This window comes from Patagioenas fasciata, chromosome 6 (genome assembly GCF_037038585.1).
Source record: "Patagioenas fasciata isolate bPatFas1 chromosome 6, bPatFas1.hap1, whole genome shotgun sequence".
Lineage (NCBI taxonomy): Eukaryota > Metazoa > Chordata > Aves > Columbiformes > Columbidae > Patagioenas > Patagioenas fasciata.
In genome coordinates this window covers 17,252,606-17,276,509 of record NC_092525.1, presented here as the reverse complement: position 1 = coordinate 17,276,509, position 23,904 = coordinate 17,252,606, and the positions used below count along the sequence as shown (strand labels likewise).

Here is a 23,904-nt window from a genome sequence, read left to right as displayed (position 1 = left end):
CCAGCTCCAAACTGCCAGTGCTGCTTCCTCCAAACGACACCAGCAGCTCCCACAGCACCTGAGCCCCCCTCACAGCCCCCATCTGCCCAAAGGAGGAGGGTTCCGCACACCCTCCAGGTGTCTGCCAGGAGAAGTTGCCTCCTGCCCAGAGCTGTGTGGAAGGATACAGCCAGCTCTGTGCCGACTTCGGTGGTCCAGATGCTGTAGAAGGGGTTCTTCAGCTGCACCCCCCTGCAAAGAGGAGAGGAAACACCCAGCTGCATAGAAACCAAGGGGCTCAGAGAATCACAGAACAGTTTGTGTTGAAGGGACCTTCCCAGCTCCCCCAGTGTCACCCCTGTCATGAACAGGGACATCTTCACCAGCTCAGGTTGCTCAGAGCCCCGTCCAGCCTGGCCTGGGATGTCTCCAGGGATGGTTCATCCATCACCTCTCCGGCCAACCTGGGACAGGCTCTCACCAGCCTCAGGGGCAACAATTTCTTCCTCATATCCAGCCTGAATCTCCCTCTTTTATTTTAAAACCATCACACCTTGTCCTATCACAACAGGCCCTGCTCTAAAGTCTGTCCCCATCTTTCTTATCAGCCCCTTGTAAGTATGGAAAGGCTGCAGTAAGAGAGCCCCACATCTGCTCTGCAGCCTAGGAAGAGCTGCTTCCCTGTTCAGGCAAGGAGGAGATAACGTGAGACGTTTATTTACACCCTATGAGACAAGATGCTGCTGTGAGATGTTCCACGGCACTGACAGGAGCTTCTCCTCACTTCATGAGATGGAGCATCCAGCCATGGGGGTTAACCTGCCGGTCCCCACGGTGGGAGGTGGCCAGGGACAGTTGGCCCTGGGGAGCAGCACTGCACCTACCTCTCACACATGTCAAAGATGAAGAGGCAGAAGGAGCCAACAGCTATGGGTCCAACCTGCTTCCAGTACCCCGAGAGGCGATTCCGCTCATTCTGGTCCTAATTGGAGGGTCAAGAGATGGGGAGGAGGAGAAGAAAAAGGAAAAGCAAGCTACTGTGAAGTCCTCTCACCCAGAGGAAGTCCCCACAGCATTGTTTTCAACACTCAGTATGTACAAAGAAGCTGATGGTGGGCTGGAAACCACCTTTGCTTCTGTCGTACCCACCATCATGTGCTCTCCACAGAAGATGATCCAAAATGACAGAAGCATGGCATAGAAGATGCCTTGTCGAATATCTCCAAAGAGCAACATCCAAGTCCAGTCAAATCCGATGGAAAACCACTCCACAGGGATGTTAATGAACGTCATGGAAATTCCCAGAGCAAAGATGACCCTGGAGAGGCAGAAACACCATTTCTTTCCACTTTGCAAGGCCAGGACACAGAGCCCCAGAAGCCAAAGCTGTGCATGAAGAGCAACAGAAGAAAATCCAGCAGCATGTGGGCAGTGGCATGTCACCTCCTGGCAGCAAACCCTCTGGGACTGAGACCCTCTGAGCAGCTACAGGCAAATGCAGCTGCTTGTTCTCTGGGGGTTTAATGGGAAAGAAAAGAGAAGCTATGGGGGTTTCCTGCTCCCAGTGTGCCTGAGTGCAGGAAGGGGACAGAGAAGAGACACTCCTGTCTTCCCAAACACAAGCTCTGCCAGGGAGCAGTGACCACATTGGTCAATGTCCTCTTGCCTGAGGGTCACCTTGGCCAGCGCACGAGCCCCCACTCACTTCTCCAGCAGGACAGGAGCTCGTGTCATCAGTGTGATCCGTCTCCAGTACCAGATCATGATAATCAAAATGCTGGGGGTGAGGAAGGTCTTCATAGCAAACCACACTTTCGTAAAGCCTCCATTTTGATGGATACCCTATGGAAAACCAAGGTGGAATGTAACTGCTGTGCAGGTTTAACATCGTTACTCTGTGCTGCGCCTTACAGGAAAGACACGTATGTGGCATTACATGCAAGCACATAGAATCATAGAACAGTTTGTGTTGAAGGGACCTTCCCAGCTCCCCCAGTGCCACCCCTGCCATGAGCAGGGACATCTTCACCAGCTCAGGTTGCTCAGAGCCCCGTCCAGCCTGGCCTGGGATGTCTCCAGGGATGGTTCATCCACCACCTCTCTGGGAACCTGGGACAGGCTCTCACCATCCTAAAGGGCAACAATTTTTTCGCTATGTCTGGCATCAATCTCCCTCCCTTAGTTTGAAACCATCACCTCTTGTCCTGCTACAACAGACCCTGCTAAAAGTCTGTCACCATCTTTCTTATCAGCCCCTTTGAAGTACAGAAAGGTACAATAAGGTCTCCCCAGAGCTTCTTTCCTTGAGGCTGAACACCCCAACTCTCTCAGCCTGTCCCACAGAAGAGCTGTTCCAGCCTTGGATCATTTTTGCAGGTGTGACTAGTCTTTGAAAGACACTGTTTGCCCAACACAAGAAAGGGAGCAGGTGCCTATTCAGCACTCAGGCCCCAGCTTCAAACGTCCTGCAAAGAAACACCAAGACACACAGCTTCCCCTTCAAGGTGGAGAGCAGTCGAGAGTGGGGAACTGTGACAGAGCGTGGAAAACACAGGCAGAATTGCTCTCAGACAAGTAACAAGATACTCCTGAAGTGAAGTCACCACTGTTGGGAAACACATCAGCCAAATGAATGCATTTCTCCAGACACAGGCCCTCCCACCGCCGTCTGCAGCCACCGCAGCCAGCTGGCTCACTGCTCCTGTCCCGAGGGATGGCGGTGGGAGGTTCTCCAGCTGGGAGCACCCATGGCCACCAAACCTCAAGGGAGGGCAGGAGCAGGGACAGCTGACAGCCCCCCAAACATCTGCATCGCCATGGCCAGCTGCAAGACAGACCAGCTGCCCCCTGAACCCTGCTGTTCCGTTCCTCCTGAGCTCCCATCGTGAGAGGCTTCATCAAGCGGAGGACTTGGGGGGGTTCAGACAAGGACAAGAGCTGAGGGGAGACCTTCTGATCTCTGAACTGCCTGAAAGGAGGTTGGAGCCAAGGAGGGTTGGGCTCTGCTCCCAAGGCACAAGTGCCAGGATGAGAGGAAATGGCCTCAAGTTGCACCAGGGGAGGTTGAGGTTGGATCTTGGAACAATTTCTTCCCCAAAGGGCTGTCGGGCACTGGAACAGGCTGCCCAGGGCAGTGGTGGAGTCACCATCCCTGGAGGGGTTGAACGGATGCAGAGATGAGATTCTTAGGGACATGGTGTAGTGACAGGGGTGGGTTAATGGTTGGACCTGATGATCTTGAGGGCCTCTTCCAATCAAAATGATGCTGTGACTTTGCACCCCAGCCAGGATGTGGTGGGGAAAACACGGGGGGGCAGGTCTTGGAGCTGTGGGAAGAGCCCAACTCCAGAGGTGACACTGCGTGAGGACTGGGGAGGGCTCCTCAGAAGGGAGCTGTGGACGAGGGCATCCCCAGAGAAGACAGAAAGGCAATTTGCAGGCAGGAGCCATCTATGATGGAGAGAAGGAAGTGCTGTGGATCTAAGAGGAAATGAAGAAAAGAGCTGCAGCAGCCCCAGGGGAGATGCCCTCGCCAGCCACAGCACTGTGGGGCACAGCCGCTCTGCCAGGGGTTGGCAAGGACAGACAGCAGCCAGACAGACACTCACCACGAGGCGGATATCCTTGATTTCCCCGATACCCACGTTGATGCCCTTCCTCTCGTTCACGGGCAGGCGGATGTTGATGAGGTAGTATTTGTGGGCCACGCTGCCGATCTCCATGAAGGGAAGGAAGTCACAGTCATAGTGACGGCCTTCAGATTCCAGAGTCTGCAGAAAGGGTACAGAGCAGCAACATGGGACATTTTTGGTCAAATTTTTTATTGCTTGGGGTCATTGAGTCAATAGCATTTGATCTCAAACAGGTTCACATCTCCAGCTCTTGAATACACTTCAAGCCACAGGAGCCTTCTGAGATGAAAGGCTATTCTGGGATCCAAGGTCGCTCCCTCAGCAAGAACAGCTTGAGCCAAAACAAAATACGCACCCCAATCACGCATGCCTTGGTCTGGAGTTTCTTAAGCCCTGTTTTACCAGCAATACTACCCTCTGCACCTATTACATACTTATTACGCATACGTGGCTGTATGGAAGAGTACAGGAGTTACCAGAAATGTAAGTGGATTGCTGAAAGGGACGTGAAGTGGGAAGACGGGACGCAGAGCTTAAAAACATGGCATGGTCAAAAGACACCAGATTAATTTAAGCACAGGAATTGGTCTGCAGCACAAAAAGAAACATCTTTATTGAAAGAAGATGCTCTGTTCTCAAGTGCTAGCTGTATGCTCTGCCCCCAAGCTTTATAGCCTGAGGCACTAAGAAGTTATTTTAAGAAGCTCTTGCCCCACCTCTCTAGGTTCTCTGAGTGCTGCAGTGTCCCTGGTGGGATTTTCCTCACCACTCCTGAAGAACAAGGTTTTGTCCATCACAGAAGCATGAGATGGAAATTTCCAAGTTCTCTAGGATGGTTTGGGTTATACAGATCTCAAAGCATTTGAGTTCCAGACAACACCTCTGGAACACCTCACATCTTGTTCTTCCTTACGGTTTCAAACCTGTCTCCGACTTCATCCCCTTCTATCGCCAAATAGAACCAATTGCATACAGAGTTCATCAGATTTTGAAAGACTTTGAGTCAAGAAAAAGCTGACATGTTTGCAAGTTATGATTGAACAACCCAAAGCTTCTAAAAAGCACTATGAAGGAAAGGAAGACAACAACTCCCACCATCATCCCACACCTCCCACCTCCAGTGCCATCAGAACCCCTTACTTTTGGTGAACCAAAGGTGCATTTCAGCTTCCTGATCTCTATTGCATGAGCTATTTCTTCCCAATCATCAGACATGTCATCACGATACGCTAATGACACATCCAGGGTAATTTCTGCGTTTTCTTCTGCAAGAGCAAGAAGACATCAGGCTTGTTAGAGGGGAATGGTGCAGAACATCAGAAGAGCCTCTTAATTTTCAAAGGACCTCTGAGAGGCACACAGCTATGAGGGGAATTAAACATTTTGCATTCCAAACAATACAGATCAAATTACCTTTTTCCAAACATTTATCTCCCCTCTAGTAGAAAAGAAAGACTTTTTATTGGTCATAAAGGTCTGAAATCCTTCTAACACATGACTTACAGCTTGTGTTAGGGTTGTGGGTGAAAAGCATTATTTATTCATATAGCATTAGAAACAATAATTCATCTAAAACTGGAACCCAGACAGTGGCAGAGACAGACAGAAAACCAAAAAGCAACTGAGCAGCCTCTTCACGGTGGGTTGGCCGAGGGACAAGACAACAGGCTTGTAGTCGGACCTTCTGCAGGTAACGCAAGGCTGTGCGATGGGTCCTTCTGCTTCAGGAAATATCTATATTGCATCGTAGGATTTGCTTTCAATTGACATTGAAATAGCGTTTAGTTACAGAAAACCACAAAAAAGACGAAGCACACAACTGTATATGGTTAGGTGAACTGTATAAAGGAAAGACTGTGCCAATAATAGTACATTTTGTTCATTTAGACATGATGGCAGAATTCACCTATCAACGTAACTTCGGTTCCTTCTGACTGTAGGCTCACCATCCATAAGCACTGGAGCCAAAAAACTTGAATAAAAGGTCTAAAATACAGCCCTTAACAATAATGTTTTCTACTAGAGAGATTTTAAATGCAAGAAACAAAAAGGGAAAAGTCAAAATGCATCACCAAAAGTCCACATCACTTCACAACTGCCCACAGCTCAGATCATCTGCTCTGAAAAGATAAGCCAGGGTTCCCAGAGGAATGAGAACACACTACACAGAGTTCCTTTACAGGAAAACAAAACAAAACAACAACAAAAAAAGTTTAGTTATGCTGGCCTTGCTGGAAAAAGGGATCACAGAATCATAGAAAGGTTTGGGTTGGAAGGGACATTAAAGATCATCCAGTTCCAACCCCCTGTCCTGGGCAGAGGGGAAGCTGTTTGCTTCCACCAGACCAGGTTGCTCAGAGCCCCGTCCAGCCTGGCCTTGAACACTGCCAGGATGGCCTAGAATCTCAGAAATGAGGATGAAGTTGATGTTTTCTACATGTATTTTTTTAACTTAAGTCATTCTACACCAGACTTTAAGCCCTCCCCTCCACACACACACACCCCTCAGGAGCACTGACTTGCTCTGTCTATACAGATGCACCAGCTTGCACATCAGCAAATGCACACACAGAGTTTATATGCCCAGGTAAGGTCACATCAAATTTAAATGGAAAAAGTCAGTTCCTCCTCTCCTAGACATGTTTACAGTCAGAATACTGGGTGTAACTGCTTCTAAACCTGCTCTTGCTAGGGTATTGCCAAGAGGTGATCACTGCAAGGAAGAGATAGGCTAGAACAGGCTTGAGGTGCCAGAACTGAGCAAGTTCATGAAATACAGAGCTACAGCTGAAGCCTGCCAAGCAGCAGCACATAAACATCATCTAAAAACCTGAAGCAAGTCTGTACCAGCAATACCAGGCGTAAAATCCTCCTGTTTACCACACACAGCTCTGAAAGGAGAACACATTCTGCTGCAAGCATGTGCATGTTACAACCCAGCCTCTTGTCAGAGACCTCCAAACTCTGAGAGCCACAGATGCTGGAAAAGGGTTGGAAGACTGCTAGAGAACCACCTGCCATGGGGAAGCACTGGAAAATGGCTACAGAACCACCTGCCATGGGGAAGCACTAGAAAATGGCTACAGAATCAGCTGCCATGGGGAAGCACTGGAAAATGAAGCGTTGGAAGATGGCTACAGAACCATATATTGTACCAACATGGAAGCGGTGCCCTCTCACTGCAAACAGCTGCTGCTTGCAAGCTCCCTGGAAGACCATCATGGCACAGCCCTGAGCCCAGAAATGCCTCTGCAGATGGAAGCTGACACACACACAGATTCCATAAGAGCTGTGTCATGGCAGACACCGTACATGCTCCATCCTGCACGGCTGCGGAAGGCAGACACAATGCCAACACCCACAGCTTTCCACCAGGAGCCTTGCGTGTGAAAACGGGGCTCGCCCACCCTGGCCGCAGCAGCCACGCACGGGAACGGGCTGCAAAGACACATCAATATCTATGAGTTCAGCTCCAAAAAAAATCTGGTCTTCATAATTCTGAAAGGAGGGTGTTTAGACACGTAAGCGTGAGTCTTCCAAGCACTGTGTGTCCCATATATCTGTCATCTTTTCAGCTATATTTCTGTTGGGATTATGCGGTGGCTCACTCATCCAAAACGATAGGAAGGGGCGGGGATGGGATGTGCGGTTTAGACCTGCTATTTATACAGCATTTGGAGGTGGCTCTGTTATGCATCTGATGTGGACGCATCAAGATTTTTCTGAGCATTTTTTTTCTCCACACATGATGCACACCATCCAGATTGCTATCAAGTTCCTTTCCGCAGCAGCCATCAGTTGGGTTTTCATGAAACATGAATTTGCCATCTCAGATCCGCTATTTAGAAGACCAGCAAAACAGATAAATGGGAACATAAGGTTAAACTTGGCCCGCCTAAAAAGAACTGCAAACTTCATTTCAGAAGCCGTAAAACCAAACTGGAATGCTTGGGACTAAATCCAACAAAAACAGCTTTCAGCATTTCATCTTTGTCATCCAAATGTTGCTGCTGCCCTCAAGTATGAAAACCAGAAGGCAGGAGGTATCATGCTCGTGTGTGCCTTTCCAGACCCACGGATTAGAATCTCCCAAAATGTCAGATGGAGAATAGACAAATTGGGGCTGTGCTTTTTGTGCACAGTTTTAACACTGAATACCCTAAACACCCTGGGCAGGCTGCATGCCCGGGCAGGTATACACACAGAAAAGAGGGAGAGGAGCAGCAGCTGATGTTCCACCACACCTGGCTTCAAGATAAAAGAAAGGTGCTGTAAAACAGTGTTATTTGCCATCAAAACAGCAGATGGGAGGAGTGAGCAGGAGGCAAGAGACTGACAGCCAAGCCAGTTTTTGCTTCTGGAAGTGCTGAAAGTATTTTAATTATTCAAGGCTGAGGCACAGCAGAAGAGGATGAACACACGCAAGGAAGGAAAAAACTACTGCAAACCCGTGCTTAGCTTCCCAGATGTCAACATGTTTGAGGAAACCAATTATTTGGTTCCTCCATGCATGTTAATCAAGATTCTCCAGAATTTCCCAACAATAAAAGGTAGAAACAGGCACATCAAAATCTGTCTTATTCAATAGCAAGAGATGACATTGCTCATGCCAGGGAACTTCATCTCACAAGGACCATGTCAGAGCATCTCTTCACGGCACATTCCAGATCAACCTTGCCTTCACAGATCTTGTAAATAACATCTAGATAATCTGCAGCCTGGTAAATGACTTCTGATATTAGCTCAAGCACCGAGTGACAACCTCACTTGTGTCACAGGATTATGCTAAAAACCCCACAGAAATAAGACCAATTCCTTTAGATGATGATACGTTCCAGGGATAACCAATGAGAAGAAAATGCTCCTGCTGTGGTTCCCAGCTCAGAGCTCTGTCTCCATTCCCAGGGCTGTGAGATGCAGGTCAGAGCCATGACCCCCACAGCAAGGGGCTCCCCGCTACCCTCCAAGCACCCCCAATACATTTTCTCACATTGGCATTTCACTGCCAGATGCTCAGTGCCCAAGATCTTTTCCATTATTTATTTTGCACTGTAATATTAGCAGAATATATCGTCACTCACATTAAAATAATCTAAAAATAGAGAAGTTGTCCCAGAAAATGGCTCTGTGCCAGCTGCATACTAATACCACTGTCTGGGAAGGAGCATATGCAAACAGAAGAAACGCTACAATTATTTGCATTACACTTCCAGCTCTCTAAAATTACAAAACGTACCATAGGATTAATTTGAACAGAAGTCTGCAGTGCTCAGCCATGCACAATTGCTTTCCAACTGCAAGGAAACCAGAAGTTGTTCTTACTCACTGACATTTTAAGCCCACTAGACAAAGAAGAAAAGCTGTGTTTGTTTTTTTAATGAAAATTTATAAAGGCCTCTCCACACTGTTACACCATCTGATAAATCAAGGTGTCACTATCCACTGGCCAGCGCAGCTGTCACTTTGCACTCCTCAGGGACATTGCATTCCTAGGTGTCAATTCAATATTGCACAATTTGAGGTTTAATCTTCTCCAAGGTGAAACAGAGGCAGGAAAGCCAAGAGCTCAGCTCTGGGGGCTCCTGAAGCGGGTGGCAGTCAGGGATGAAGCAGGACTCTGCTCCACCTAAGGACAGACATGGAATTATTTCTTGACACGTAGAAGGTCGTGCTGCAAAGCAGCTCAGAGAGGGACTGATGTTCCCTGTTAAGAACACTACAGCTGGTAAATGCAAATGGCCCAGGCAAGTGTCAGCAGACCAGTCCAAAATATGAATCAGAAAAAGCAATGAAACCCCTTGAAGATGACAGCACACCCTCCCACCCTTCTGCAAGGTGTCCTGCCTACGAGGGCTCAGCCAGTGACATGTGCCAACAAACAACAACTAAAGCAAAGCAGGACTGTATTTTTAAAGTGAATCTGATGTGCATGGAACAGAGACAATCACTTAACATGCCAAGGAAAGGGGACTTGCACGCAAATCCCCATGGGGATGACCGCACCCTGGGAAGGAGAGGTGGCTTCAGGAGCAGGGACTGTCCTGAGCGCAGACGCTGTTTTGGAGAACGGTCCTCAATGAACTGAACAGCCTTTATCCCTCTCCTGAAAGCACCCAGTGTTCCTCAAATCCAGCGAGGCCAAGCAGACCTAATTGCACAGGAATGGAGCGACACTTTGGCTTCAAAAGAACCTTTTGTGCACAGGACATTTCTTACGGCTGGAAACCAAGAGATGGCTGCTGGTCCCCCAGGATGCTGCTGCAGGGACGGACAGCAGGGACAGACGGACAATCAGCAAGACACCATGTCAGTGCCAGAGGCCACTTAACACAGACCATTTGCTTCCCGCAGTCCCTGCAAACACGGCATTTTGCACCGTGGAAAGAGCCGGGTCCTGCTCGTATATGTCACCATCCTTGTGAGCAGCACTGAGATTTCCCATTGCAGCTTTTGCTGTGGTTTTGAGATAACTTCATCTCATTTCTCTGCCCATTGCCTTTCTCTGTCCTGGAAAGGGTCTTTTAATAATTGACTACACAATGCATCAAAAAAGGATACTGAGAACCTGGGTACTGAAGTAGTTTTTTCCTCAGAGAAGCAGCAAGTCTGAGTCTCTCCCAGCTTTCTGTGATGGTTAAAGAGGGAGATAGCTCAGCTTCTAAACATCCACATTTCAAAAAACACTTCTAAACATCTGGATTTTGAAAGTCCAGAGCAAGTTCCCAAGGTGAATGTGATTCAGGCTGGTGGAGTCATCATCCCTGGAGGGGCTGGACGGATGGTAGATGAGGTTCTCAGGGACATGGGTTAGAGGGGGACTTGGCAGTGCTGCGTTAATGGTTGGACTCGATGATCTTCAAGGTGTTTTCCAAACAAAACCATTCGGTGTCTCCTGGGCTGACGGGCACAGATCCCAGGGTCTTTCAGGATGCCCAGCCCCCTGAGCAAGCTCTCTCGCTCCCCACGTTTCAGATTTAAAGCTTGAGAGAAGAAACTCAAATTGATTTAAAAGAAGAAATGAGGTTATTTCACATCTGCAGGGTTGCCTCTTTTGATGAGCTAATTCCAGTTACCTGATCAATGAAGCTCTTCACACTAATGCAAAGTTAGCAGCAAGATACAGAGACACATATGGAATTATGTTGCCTTAACAAGATTTATTGGTTTTTAAATCTGTTACAATAGAATCTAGCAAGCAAGAAATGTGTTACTCACTAATTTCTTAGATTTTACACTTAATTTACATCTGCCTTCAGCTTGGCACAAAGCATAGGAAAGTAACGTTTTAAAATGCTTCCTTCAGCCAATAAAAGAAAATTTTCAAGATGTGCCATATAAGCTCCCTCCACAAGAAACATTCGTGTGCCTCATCTCCAAACGCTTCCTATAAGCAAAGAACAGTAGCAGCTACTGAACGGGTAATGACCAGGACCCGAGTGTTTCCCAGCTGGCCAGGCTCACCTCCAGACCTCGCTTTTGTGACCCAAAGGGTGGCCCAAGACAAGCTTTTCTGCTTTTAAATCTCAAAAAAAAGCCCCCACCCCTGAATGACCTGTTCACTGAGCAGCACAAAGAATGACTTGAAGACTCTGAGCTTGCAGGAGAAATACTGTGAAAAGCTTGTTTAGCATTTTAGCAACCTGTGTGCTCAGCCAGTTACTGAGTCCCACTCAGCAGTTCGACTTCAAATGCCTCAGAACAAAGTGTTATTTCTCTAAACGCAATCATCTATTGAAGTCTAAGCAGCTGAGGTTTTAATAAAGTTACAAAGCTACTGTTCATGTGTTTCAGAGATAATTACAGGGTTAAGCGTACGTATGTAGGCTTTACACAATCTCATTTTTAACTTATCTCAATGACGCTACATTAAGCGGTGAGGAAGGAACAGGTCCACACCAGGCAGGCGAGGCCGGAGGACATGGAAAGCTGCTGCAAAAGCTCCAGCAGATCCCAGTGACCTGCCCACAGCCCCCAGCACCCCTGCTTTCTGTTTTGTTTCTCACGTAGTTTATCTTCTTGAGGTACTGAGGGTGCATTCCAGTAACACAGCTTCTTCCACAGTTCCTGTACCTGTACAATTTTTGGACCACGGCACAGCTAAAAAGGCCACAAGGTATTTTCCATTTGCCTGTACCAAATACTAGCAAATAAAATGTATCTCGCAATGACTGACAGGAGGTAGGGCAACTATTTCAGTTCAAGCTGAAGAAGTCATTATTGTGACAAAGGCTCAGTAAATAAACATCAACTCCTCTGCAGCTGGTGCCCGAAGGAGAGTGCGTGTTTAAACACTCAGTCATGAGCTCCTCATGTAAACTTATGGATCAATAATTTCATTTACTAGCTGCTTTGGCTCACAGGCATCACACAGAAGTGTTTGGCAAACATGGAGAAAAATACAACAGCCTAAATTCTTCAGCACTGGGAAACCAGTTCAAGTCTTTGTATAAAGGATTTTTGGAGCAGAGACAGGCTGGGCAAGTGCGGAACCAGCACAAGGGATGGGACCATGTAGAAGAAGGAGGAAAGAGACAGCTGAAAGGGCTGGGCTGTATTATCAACTGTAAAACATTCCTGTGTGCACTCAGCATCCTGGAATATTTTGGAAAGCTATATGAAACCTGTGAATGTATGCTGTGGAAGAGAATCGCTGGGCTTAAACCAGTGTAGCTGCTGATGGTCTACAAACTTCAAAACCTGCTCACCATCTGCTTAGCTACTTGCTGGTTACACCACCAGCATCAACAGCTCTCTGTGCAAAGATTAAATGCCAAATTACCGATTCCCACCTTTAAAACGTGCTCTTGCTCACCTCACTGTGTGGAAACAGTGTACCAGTTAGCACACAGTGCAGGAGAAAAACAACTTTAAGAGATTAGACCCCAATCAGCATCTAATGAGTGATGCAGCGTGACTTACTGAGGTCGTTGTCCATCTTGTAGGCGATGTCCAGCTGCATGATGAACAGCATGAACTGGAACCAGGGGCTCATCTCCTTGCTGGGGAGGGGGACGTGCACGGCAAAGACGATGTCGTTGGCTTCGATCTGCCTGCTCACCGCCTCATCAAAGTCCTTGAGCTTCTCGCAGTGGTTGGGTCCCCAGGGCATCAGCCACTTGGTTTTGTGGTGGTTTTTTCTCACATCAATGCACTTCACTGACATGTAAGGAACAGCTGTGGTGGGGCTGGGAGCTGCAAATGGAAGAGAAGAACATTTTTAGGATCTTGGGTTACCTTATATAGTGTCTTCCCCATCAAATACGCAGGTCCCCACTCAACTATTCGAAAACAATTTAAAATTAATGCATCAAATGATTCTCCTTCACAGCTCCTTGAGCTTGCAGTTAAGCAGTTACGGTTATTACATCTACAGACATATTACTGACTTTGTAGTGGGATCAAATTAGGATTAGCTGAAGCAGTGGGAATCTGCCAGTCCAGTCTCAGATACCTCAGTTGCACCAAAATCACAAAGGCGCTCCTGGCATCTTTTTCTGTGCATACACTCTTGCAGTTTTCTCACTCGAGTAAATCCACTTGCAAAGCATGTGGCTATCACAAAGCCAAAGAGACAAACTGAGCCCAGACCTCGTGGTCCTGCAGAGCAGGACAAGGCTTCCTGCAGGGATCTGAACCACGTACGGCCACACGCTCCCTTGGGCTGCTCAATCATGCCATTATCTTTAAAAAACATTAGGGAAATAAAAAAACTGCCAGCACTGATACACTGGATATTGCTGTTAATCTTTCCCATATTTACTCTCAGGCCCAGCAGTGCTCGGCTCTGCCATATGTCAAGTGAAGATCCATAAAATCACAGGATGGTTTGTGTTGAAGGGACCTTCCCAGCTCCCCCAGTGCCACCCCTGCCATGAACAGGGACATCTTCACCAGCTCAGGTTGCTCAGGGCCCCATCCAGCCTGGTCTGGGATGTCTCCAGGGATGGTTCATCCACCAGCTCTCTGGGAACCTGGGCCAGGCTCTCACCACCCTCAGTGCCCTTCCCTGGGCCACAACTGTCTCATTTCCCACAGGGACAAGGAACCTCGCAGCAGGTGGCACGACTGCCGCTTCACCCCCTCTTTACCTGGAGGTCCATCCTCACCCCAACACAGCTCAAGTCAGTAAGGTCAGCAAAGCATCTTTGGAAAACCAAGCTGAATGCAAACGGGTTTCTCTCCTGCAAGGCTATCACCCCTGCGCTGGCCCCACCTCCATCACACAGCTGCTGCTCAAACAAGGATGTGAGTTATTCCAAATCCTTGCAAAGGGGGAATCTCACCCAGTCCAAGGCCATCGCCTACATCTGCTGGCTGCAAACATGCTGTGGGAGCCATCTCGCCCTACCCAAAACTCCCTACGTGGAAGGCATGGGGTAACTGGCCACCTCCACGATGCTCCAAAGGTCCTTCCTCAGCCACTGCTACTAATGGGAGAGAAACGTTCTGTGTGAAGGTACCTCTTCCTTCTGCTTTAAGTCAGGTGTGAACTAATGACTATCACAACAGAAGATTTCTCTGTTTTTTTTCCCCCTAGCCAATTTTTTTTTTAAGATCTTGGCTCTGAAGTGCTCCCCAAACTCTGCACTGGCCCCGTGCCCTCAGACAGTGACAAGGCTTGGTGCACGGGCACAAGACACTCATTTTCATTCTATCAATATAACCTATAACATCCCAGATCAGCCAGTTAAAACTATGGAGGATCCTATTCCTTGTGCTTTACATCAAACAGTCAGAAACTCTGAAGTACAAATAGGGATGAAAGCAGAAAGGAAATGCATTCCACCTTCAGCTAGAACTGCAGCAAACACCCTCAAATCTGAGAGAAAGGCTTTTTAAAACTCAAATATAATTCCAATGTAGCTCTTCCATGCAAAGAACTCTTATAACAGTGGTTCTGCCCTATTTTCAGTATCATGTGGGAAATAAATATTTTAATGCATCACAGAACTGGGGATGTTCCAGCTCCCCATCTCCCGTACGATCCGAGCGGCTTCCATGGGTCAGAAAGCAAAGTGACCGAGTCAATAATTCCCCTGTCCCTAAGAGACCTATTCCCCTTTTGTCACAGAAAGAAATATTTTTCTGCACAACAGCCAGCTCAACACATTTTAATGTCCAATACTTTTCACTGCAGTTAAACCAGCACTGTCCTATTTTCTGACTATTAGCAGGAAGGTACCACTGGACATGCTGTAACGAAATCTCTCCAGCTTCACAGGTATTGGGAAGCAGGTGGAGCAGGTTAACTCTTTCTTTTTAAGCTGTTAAAAGGTTTTACTTGATTTCTGTTGTCACTAGAACTTGAAGAAACTGAAGTTACGTAATGCACGTTTCTTGCGAAATGGCATTTATGAAAAACCCCAAACTATCCAGCCCTTTTCAAAAATGAAAATAGGGCTCGAAATTAAAAAAAAAAAATGTAAGCACAAATTTAACCTAATGACAGAATAAAGCAGTAACGCAATTGATAAGCATTGAAATGCTCCTTACTGTGAGTTAAAACAGAAGTGGCATATAGAATAGCAGATATGCAAGGATATAGAATAATAGAGAAGTCGAATGTTGAGGTTTCCAGGGAAAAGGCACCAGGGTGGCCACGTAAAATTGGGGACAAGCCAGTCAGCCCGCAGGCTCCTGCAGAAAGCTATTGTCACCATCCTCATTTTGACAGATGGTCCAGGGCTTCCCAAAGAGACCACCCCAAAACCTCCAGCAGGAAGGAACAACACCCAACCTACAAACTGCAAGTACTTCAATGGGAAAAGAAATAACTAAAATGGAGCAACACTCCCCCAGGCAGTACCGGCTCTCGGCACACCAACATCCCCAGCTGCACAGGGGATCCAGCCCCTGCTCCCAGGGGGTTTGGACACAGCAGTCCCACTGCTTTTTGGGATCCCAGCCAGGAGCTCTGCCTTGCATCTCCACTAACGTGCCGCCTCGTTAGGAAGATGAGATCGACACTCCATCCTACGGGCAGGGGAACGACTCAACCGGCAAGTCAGGAGGAAGTTGTTGTTTATAAACTGCATTTTTTCAATTTTTTTTTGATGGCAACAAGTTTCTTCTAGCTGAAAAGTAGCATTGCTGCTGGCATAACGGGATTTGCTGAAAGGAAAGGGATTTGCTCAAGCAGTAACACTCTCAGATCTGTACCTGCTCTTGCTGTCAATCCACAGCTCCAGCACAACCCGGACACGGAGCGGTGCTGCACCCTAAATCCCTGCTGCACCCCAAACAAACCCCTGCTGCACCCACAGCCCTCTGGGAACCACAGGCAACTCCCTAAAACCAACAAATCATTGATACGCCAGGAGCAGCAGAACAGCATAAAAATCAAACATTCAAAAAAACAAACAGGCAATCCAGCTGCAAGGCCAGGATGACTCTAAAGATGTGCTATAAGTGCATAAAATGGTGCAATATTCCTTCATCATGCCTCAATGCAGAACCTAGGAAGTGTGGCTAAAACTGCAACTGTAAATCAATATTAGGAATATTGTTGTGAAATAAGCCAGACATGCAGGCCAAGCAATCACAGCTTTGTAACTTTGACAGATCTTTGTGTGATTTAAAAGCAGGCATTTCTGAATTAAGAGACATTGTTACTTCTACATAGAGGATGAGCGTTTCTTGCTTTGATGCAACCCATTATAGCCATAAATACATGTTTTCATCACTGACTGATTATGATTTTAAAGACTTGGCACGCTAAATCAAGTGTCCCCTCTGCCAAAGTTAGAGCTTTGAGGAGTAAGAGACAATTACTATATGTATTCCTTTTCGGGATCTGCACACCAAACAAACGTCGGCACTTGGCTTCCATTACTTGTTTGGCTCCAGTCCCATTAAATTCAAGTGAGCGTTGAACCAAGTGGAAAAAAAATGCTTTGTGAAGCTGCAGCCAAGTCAAGTCGCAGTATTACAAAGTGCTATGCAAAACAAAGGCAGCGCCGAGGGATTTCAGGGAAAACGCGGTGCCAAGCAGGCTGCTCTCAGCCATTCCGCCTGTGGGCTGGTTCAGCTTCAGATATTAAATGATATATGTCAGCCTGTAAATAATTAAATAGCCGTTTGTGCATAACACAGTGGATAAGCCCAGCCTGCGCTCCAGTCAGGGAAGCGCTGTAGCAATGCAGGTGCCCTTAGGAGGGCTTAGCAAGAAAACCGAGGAGCCGGGCTTTACCAGGAGGGGTTTGCAGGAGCTGGTGCAGAGCACGGATCTCCAGGGGTCACCTCAAACAGGAGCCAGCCCCACGAGACTCCAGCAATCACCGAATCGCTCTGGTTAGAAGGGACCTCAGAAGATCATGTAGTCCAACCTGAGATTATCTAGCACCCTACCCAGTTGCATCTCGAAAACCTCCAGTGATGAGGACTCTACAATTGGTATCTATCAATTCACAAGACCTCTTTGATTGTTCAACTTCCAAAAAAGAAGAACTTGATCACCATTACAAGAGCCACGTTCTCACAGCCAGTCACATTTCATTTGCTTGTTCTCCTCCTGTGGACACACAGACAATCATAGTCTATTTTTCTGGTTTTGTTACACTGAAGTAGAAGGGTACACAGCTGAAGGAGCCCTGGCATGGGGCAGAGACCCCGTCGCTCCACGGGTGCTGGATGCTGACAGCCGTAGGCACGAGGCCAGCGGAGCTGCTGGCACTGTCGCTGGGTATGTCCAGCCTCCCTACTTAAGAGAATAAACTTCCCACAGACAAGTTAACAGACAGGATGATTCACAGCAAATGCTTTCAGGGCACCAGCCGTGATCTCCGATGAGCCGCCATGCCGGGACCCAGGCAGGGGTGACTGTCCCCACCAGAACCCTCCTCAGTTCCAATGGGACAAACCTTGGTTAAATCTTCCTTAAAAGCCCCAGGCAAGCACGGGCAGGAAAATACCAGCCATGTCTGAGCAACCTCTCTTTTGCAGTTCACTGCTTTTCATACTAGTTTGGGGAGGGAAAACAGTTTCCCCTCTTTGAAGCTTGTTTGCATTTATGCTATAAACACATTTGCTGTAAAGGTATGTGGTGACCAGCTGGTCCATACACTGCTGGGGAAGCCACCTGCTCCACCTCCTCCAGAAGAGGCTTTGGAGGCACCTGTCTCATTGCAAATACCCCAGGGTTACCTCAAATGATGTAGGTCACAGCAGACCCTGCCACGGACACGTGGCTCCTTGCCATGATTTTAGCCTGGGAGCACCTGCAGATGATTCCTCATGAGCCTTCGAAGCCATTTCAGCTGCATCCTACAGACTGAAGCAACTCTTGCATTTCAATCCCAGCAAGACTTTTCTCAAAAAAAAATTGAGAAGTTTTTCAATATGGTATTTAAAAATACCATATATCCAGTGATACCTTAGCTCAAGAATATAGATTTTCTCGAGCTTTGTCCCCAAGAAACAGCTGCAGTTAAAAGTAAGAGACACATTTAGTGCGGGAGGGACAGCCAGAAGTTGAATTGCTTTCAGTTTTTAATGATCCAAAACTACTCAGTCTTGTGCTGAACTGGTAGCAATGTTTCACCAGAAGATGACAGTGTTCTAGAACAGCTTCAAACAGATTTGCAGGAGACATCTCAGCATACCTTACATCTACAGAGAGGTCAGAGATGTGATGACCTGATTCAGCAGTTGTCATGAGCTGGTTGCTCAGCACTGGACACCATTCTCGTTGCCAAGAGAGAAGATTTCTCTCCTACATTTAAACTGGAATTGAAACTCTTTCAAGTCATGTAGACTAAACAAGAGTCTGAGTGGCAGCAAACAGTTGAAGTGATTTGTGGCATAGCTGGGACACCCAATGTGGCTTCTGCCCCATAATGAAACCTACAGCTGAAGAAATCGAGCATCCTGCCCCAAATACACCGCACCTTCAAATTTCTCAGAGGGGGAAAAAAAAAGTGAGTTAAAGTCATTAGGTCTTTAAGGAGAGAAGAAAGGAAAAGCCTCCTTTCTCCAAACAGCTATCAATCTTTAATAAACACCCTTTCACATCTCTGTGCCACAAGCGGAACTCGTTCCTACCCATCTCTTTGGCTGACATCTCCTGCAAAGTGTGTTAGCGATGGTCTGTGGGGACAGGCGAGGGCACATGGAACAGAGAAATGCCATTTAGACAAACTCCAGCACCATTCATAGCCCACTGGACTTACCCTGAAAGATGTCAGCAAATAGCACAGAGCGCTGTCAAACTCTTTATTTTTATTTATTTAATTCTCAAAGCCCTTGTTCAAGGCTTGTCAGCTTTAACATCTCTCTAGTAGAGCAATTAGTACCTTTCCTTTAGTTTCAGCTACACTGTCCTTGAATTGATCTATTTCTATTAACATGTAAGTATTCATCCACCCTTTTATCTTCTGAGAAAAAAAACAGCCAATAAGATCACACATGTAAAGGGGAGAACTCAGGAGCTATTCCTCCGAGAAACAACAAACACTATTCCTCTGTACTTAGACTTAATTTTACTGTGAGCTCGATTTCTCAATATTTTCATTTTACAATATTACATATGCTTAGAATTGCATGAGAGCCACCATCAGTTTATTAATTTCAATCAATTAAATAGATCTTCAAAAACCTCCTGCAGTAAACCTAGTTCTTTTCCGCTCCCACAGGAATATTACCTCTATGATATATATTTTGTACCTTTTCATCTCGAACACCTACAGCATTTCAAATTAACTACTGACCCTTGCTCTCGCACCATAAACAAGCCCTTTAGAAAATCTCAATTGCATTGTGTCTACATTGATTAAAGCTTGAATCCTACTGACCTCATGTGGTGTTAACTTCTCCCATGCACCAGGAATATTCTGCTTTTCTACTCAATTACCCCCTTCTGTGCGGAGCCATCACTGCCCCTGAGCACACACAATGGGCTTCTGCTTCATTACACTAACCAACAGCAGGACAGGAATAAACAAGCTAATTTATCATCGGACAGACTCAGCTTTTCCAACCAGGATGGTAAGAACCCGAATAACATTATCTATACTTATTATTTATAAATATATACTTATTGCAGCATGGAAGTTTTCTACCTTCTTTCCTGACCTCGATGCTAATGGTTTAATGTGTTAATGAGTGACCACTAACGCCATCTTTATATTACTATTTTTTATTACTAGTTACTATTCCATGAGCTACATGAAAGCTTTTTTCAAACACTGCAGCAGCTTTTATATGCAGAAGTACTATACATTGAAATAATCTAATTAATCTTAAAAAACAAACAATCACTACCAACTGGAAACCCACTCCCCCTGGAACAGGTATTTCTTTCTTATCACTTGACTTCAACCTTTATCAAGACCAGGGTCCTTTAAATCCCCACAACACCATTTCCATCCTTATTTACAGTGGGAGCTGCCAGATGTACTGTTGTAGCTGAAGACCCTTAATTCTCTTGTGTCCAACAGATTTATCAATACTATAGGTTTCTCTTATCTTGTTTGTTTCAGACCATAAGAACGAACCTGACCAAACCACCGAGCTTAGTTTGCATCACAGAATCCCAGGTTGGGATGGACCTCAAGGATCATCTGCCTCAACGTTTCCTGGCACAAGCCCAGTCTAGAAAAGCTGGCCCAGCGCCCTGTCCAGCCCAAGGTCAGGTTCTGCACACAGGTCTCCTGCTCCTACTGTGGTTTTGCAAAATTTCTACACTTTCTCAGCTTCTGATATCCATGCAGCAGCTAGAGATGTGTCTGCACATGTGTTGGTGGGTGGTTGTTTGTTGTTTTGGGGTTTTGTTTTTCCTCAAGGTTTGTTCTTCAATGCTGCATTTGCAGCTTTGGGCCTTCTCTCACAGATTATTCCTTGGCCCCAGCACACCACAAAGCAAGAAAACCTTAGAGGCAACAGAATACAAGTATTAATATATGAATATTTGCTGGATAACTGCACCAATGACCTCCACAGTCCACACAGAGATGCAACAGCAGCAACAAATGCAAAAAGCACTCGCAGTACGAGTTACATACATGCAGAAATACATATTGAAAAATCTTTTAATTAAAAGGGAAAAAAAAGATAAGGTAGAACTGATTTACTAATTGCCACAGTTTGATCTTCTTCAAGCTGTTCTTTGTCAACTTTTGACTCAGATGAAACATCCAGCCAAGATCTTAAATCCCTGCAGAGGTTGAAAATAGGGGTATGCCCTGATGTTATCCAGCAGCTTTCCCCCCCTGAGGGACAGCCTGAAACTCTAGAAATCCCACAGCACAGATAACAAGATACCTTGAAACCCCCAGTACTCAGATATGTAAAGAATTTCATCTGCATTTGAATGGGAGGGAGCAGATCCTGGGGCCCTTCCCTAGGCCGGGCCCTGGGACACCCTGTGCCCTTCAAAGCCTGTCTGAGCCCATCAGAGAGTTGTAACTTGACTTCAAAGACTGTAAATGTTATTTACTAAACAAAAAACTTCCTGCTGAAACTTGCAAAGCGCAGAGAGGCAGCGCGACCACGGCTTGGTGAGCGCTCAGGTCGTGTTTAAAACCAAGCCTGTTTACTTAGTACCGACACTAAAGGAAAGAGGAACAGCAAGAGGACTGTCCTCTTCACCTAAATTCTGACGCAGAGTTTCTCTGATGCATCTCTCCCAAGGTAACTGCAGTTTGGAAGTGATGAAAAAGCACAAAAACCTGAGCACCCCAGAGGATTTACAGCCTCCTCAGGCCCCCAGCATGGACGTTTCTGCCTGGGAACTCTCAATTTCTGGCACATTTGCCCATTCAGCTACAGTTACAGCTCTTAAAAAAAGAAGAATTGAGCAGACCTAAACTAAACAGACCTGACCTTTCGTGTCTGCTTTTTCATCAGCTCCCAGTGCTTCTGCCAAGGCTGCAGCGCTGCAGGAATGTGTCTATACAGAGGAGTTTATTGGCATTCACAGCCATGGTGCAGCGCTGACCTATTCAGCACAGCTTGCCCATCTTCTGGAGGGGCCAGCGATGAAAGAAAGTCAGGCTCAGAAAAATGGTCTTTGTCCGGGAGCCCACAGACACTCTTTCCTAGCAGGGCTGCATCCACATGCCTCAGAAATCAGAGCGTCTCTCCCGCCAAAAGATCAGTTCAGCCCTGAGAAGGTAATGAAATCCGAGGAAAGAAAATTAAATCCTGGGAACTCTCTGCTCAGGAGCCAAATCAGACATTTAGATAATGAACTGGAATTGTTGATAGCTGCTCAGCCATTTATACACATGACTCATTATCTCGCTGGGTGAGACACACAAGTAAGAGTTTTATTTGCTCCAGTCAAAACAATTCTGCTTTTTTTCAACCTTAAGCTAAGGCACAGGAGCAGTGAACCTGCACCTTCTTAAGTGCATCCTCCTCATCTGGAAGACTCATGTGCTAAATAAATACCTCCACTTTTCCAATCAGTTAAATTTGTAAAGTGTACGGGTGTGCACTGGACTTCCAGCACTTAACTGTGCATGTGCCTGCTCCTGGACTTTGTCTCCACTGCAGAGAGGTTCTCCTGCATTCAGTCGGCCCGTCTGAACTGAAACCAAGATAATCTGTGACTTGGGACAGAGTTGGAGGCTGCAGGTTTGTACATCTGCCCTACTTCTATGGTGATCCAGCAGCACAAAGTCCACAAAGATGCAGAGAACCCAGCCTGGGTACCAGAGCATTTTAAAAACTGCCTGACACTTTCGGACTTGATTAATACAAAATCTCCTACTATCTCCATGAACTCTAGACAGATTTGAGCAGTAAAATGTTGGGTTTTTTTTTCTTTTTTTAAATACTGTCTATATAAATGAATTCCAGGATGCACAGGAAATTATAAAGAGGGACACCATCAACAGCTTCCCCCGAGGTATACAGAGGAAGATAAGCATGAAGCCCACACTAGAATCATGTCAGATTTCCAGAGACACTAAATTTCCCTCACTGGATCAGCAGTCAGAAACAGAGGACACAAGGTATCCTGAGGCCCTAGAGCAGCTGCTGGGGTGATCTCCATGGGAACACCCTGCTCAAAACTCCCAGTTACAAGCTGGGCCAGGCAGATACTGTGGGGAGGTTTGTTCTCATGCCACATCCAAGGCCATCACCAGTTAACCCAGTTTCTCGTGCTGGTCAGCACAACACAAGGCCTGGTGGCATTGCTGGACAGCCAGGAGACCAGACACCTGCTCAACCCACACCATACATCTCTAAGGCAGCATATACACGTGCAGAGTACGCAAGGGCTCCCAGGAATGCTGGCACGACTGTAAATTAGCTGCAGCCTCATTTCTCGCAAACAGTAATGATGTCTTGAATGATAACAGAAAACATTCGTGTTTGATCCCATCCTCCTATATCTATGCTATCACTCAAAGCAGTATGGTGAAGATGACACTTTTTACAACTAATTTTATGGATCATGTTTTGTTGAATACTGGTATATCCTAAGAAAACATGTAACACACAATCCAGAAGCGTAACCTTCAAACAAGACATTTACCAGGGAACAGACACCAGAAAAGGGCCTGAAAACAGGTCGGTTTGAGGCAGCAACAATCCCAGTTCTCTGGAGCCAACAGTTCATTGCCACAGCACGACAAAGACACAGCTCAACAAAAGTCGCTTTTGAGGTGTTTTCTCACTCCCTTGCTTTGCAAAGCTGCCTTAGACCGCTCCTGGAGCTGCACCCCAGCAAGGAAATTACTCCCTTACATGTACATCTCATGCTTTGCCAACATACAGTTCTAAGCAAAATCCACGCGAGAGCTGAATAGAGCCCTGCTCCCAAATAAAAGAGCTGTTGGAAATCTGCAGGCCATATGAAAACTCAGACATCATTGCAGTTTACTGGTCAAAAACTAGCTAGAGAACCACCGCTGGCAGAAAACCTCAATTTCAGAAAAACGAAGCTTTGTTGTCGTATCAGGTACCAATGCGTTGCATTTGTGTGTTTTGGACCCGGACAAGTAATCTGTTAAAATAGAGCACTTAGTCATTGTTTTGAAACATGACCTAACTGACTGCTAAAGGAAAGGCTGGTTTAGCTTTGTAGCCCTGTTCCACTCGTGTACATATTTTGGTTTGTCTAGACCTGAATAAACTAAAATAACTAGATTCTCGTTGTCTCTTCGGCGCACTGGATCAAACCAGACCAGGAACGCTATTTCAGTGACACCTCAGCTCCCGTCCCACCTTGTGTCACACCTCACAGAAGGGCAGCCATCCCCTGTCACTGCTGCCAGAGCTACTGGCACTTGGAGCTTTCAATCGCATCGCTTTGCTCCCCACTTGCTGTCCCCAGCCACGCTGCAGT

At 46.5% G+C, this 23,904-nt stretch overlaps 1 protein-coding gene across 1 annotated transcript in view; it reads right to left on the bottom strand.

The window, feature by feature from the left end:
* The window catches only part of WLS (Wnt ligand secretion mediator), a 35,071-nt gene that overhangs the window by 7,825 nt on the left and 3,342 nt on the right, over positions 1-23,904 (bottom strand). Inside the window, exons 2-8 of the mRNA XM_065841909.2 lie at positions 12,531-12,803; positions 4,752-4,876; positions 3,588-3,749; positions 1,685-1,821; positions 1,129-1,297; positions 864-961; positions 168-231 (exon numbers count right to left, since the gene is read on the bottom strand). Of these exons, the coding sequence (XP_065697981.1) occupies positions 168-231; positions 864-961; positions 1,129-1,297; positions 1,685-1,821; positions 3,588-3,749; positions 4,752-4,876; positions 12,531-12,803 (1,028 nt within the window). The remainder of the gene's footprint in view (positions 1-167; positions 232-863; positions 962-1,128; positions 1,298-1,684; positions 1,822-3,587; positions 3,750-4,751; positions 4,877-12,530; positions 12,804-23,904) is intronic.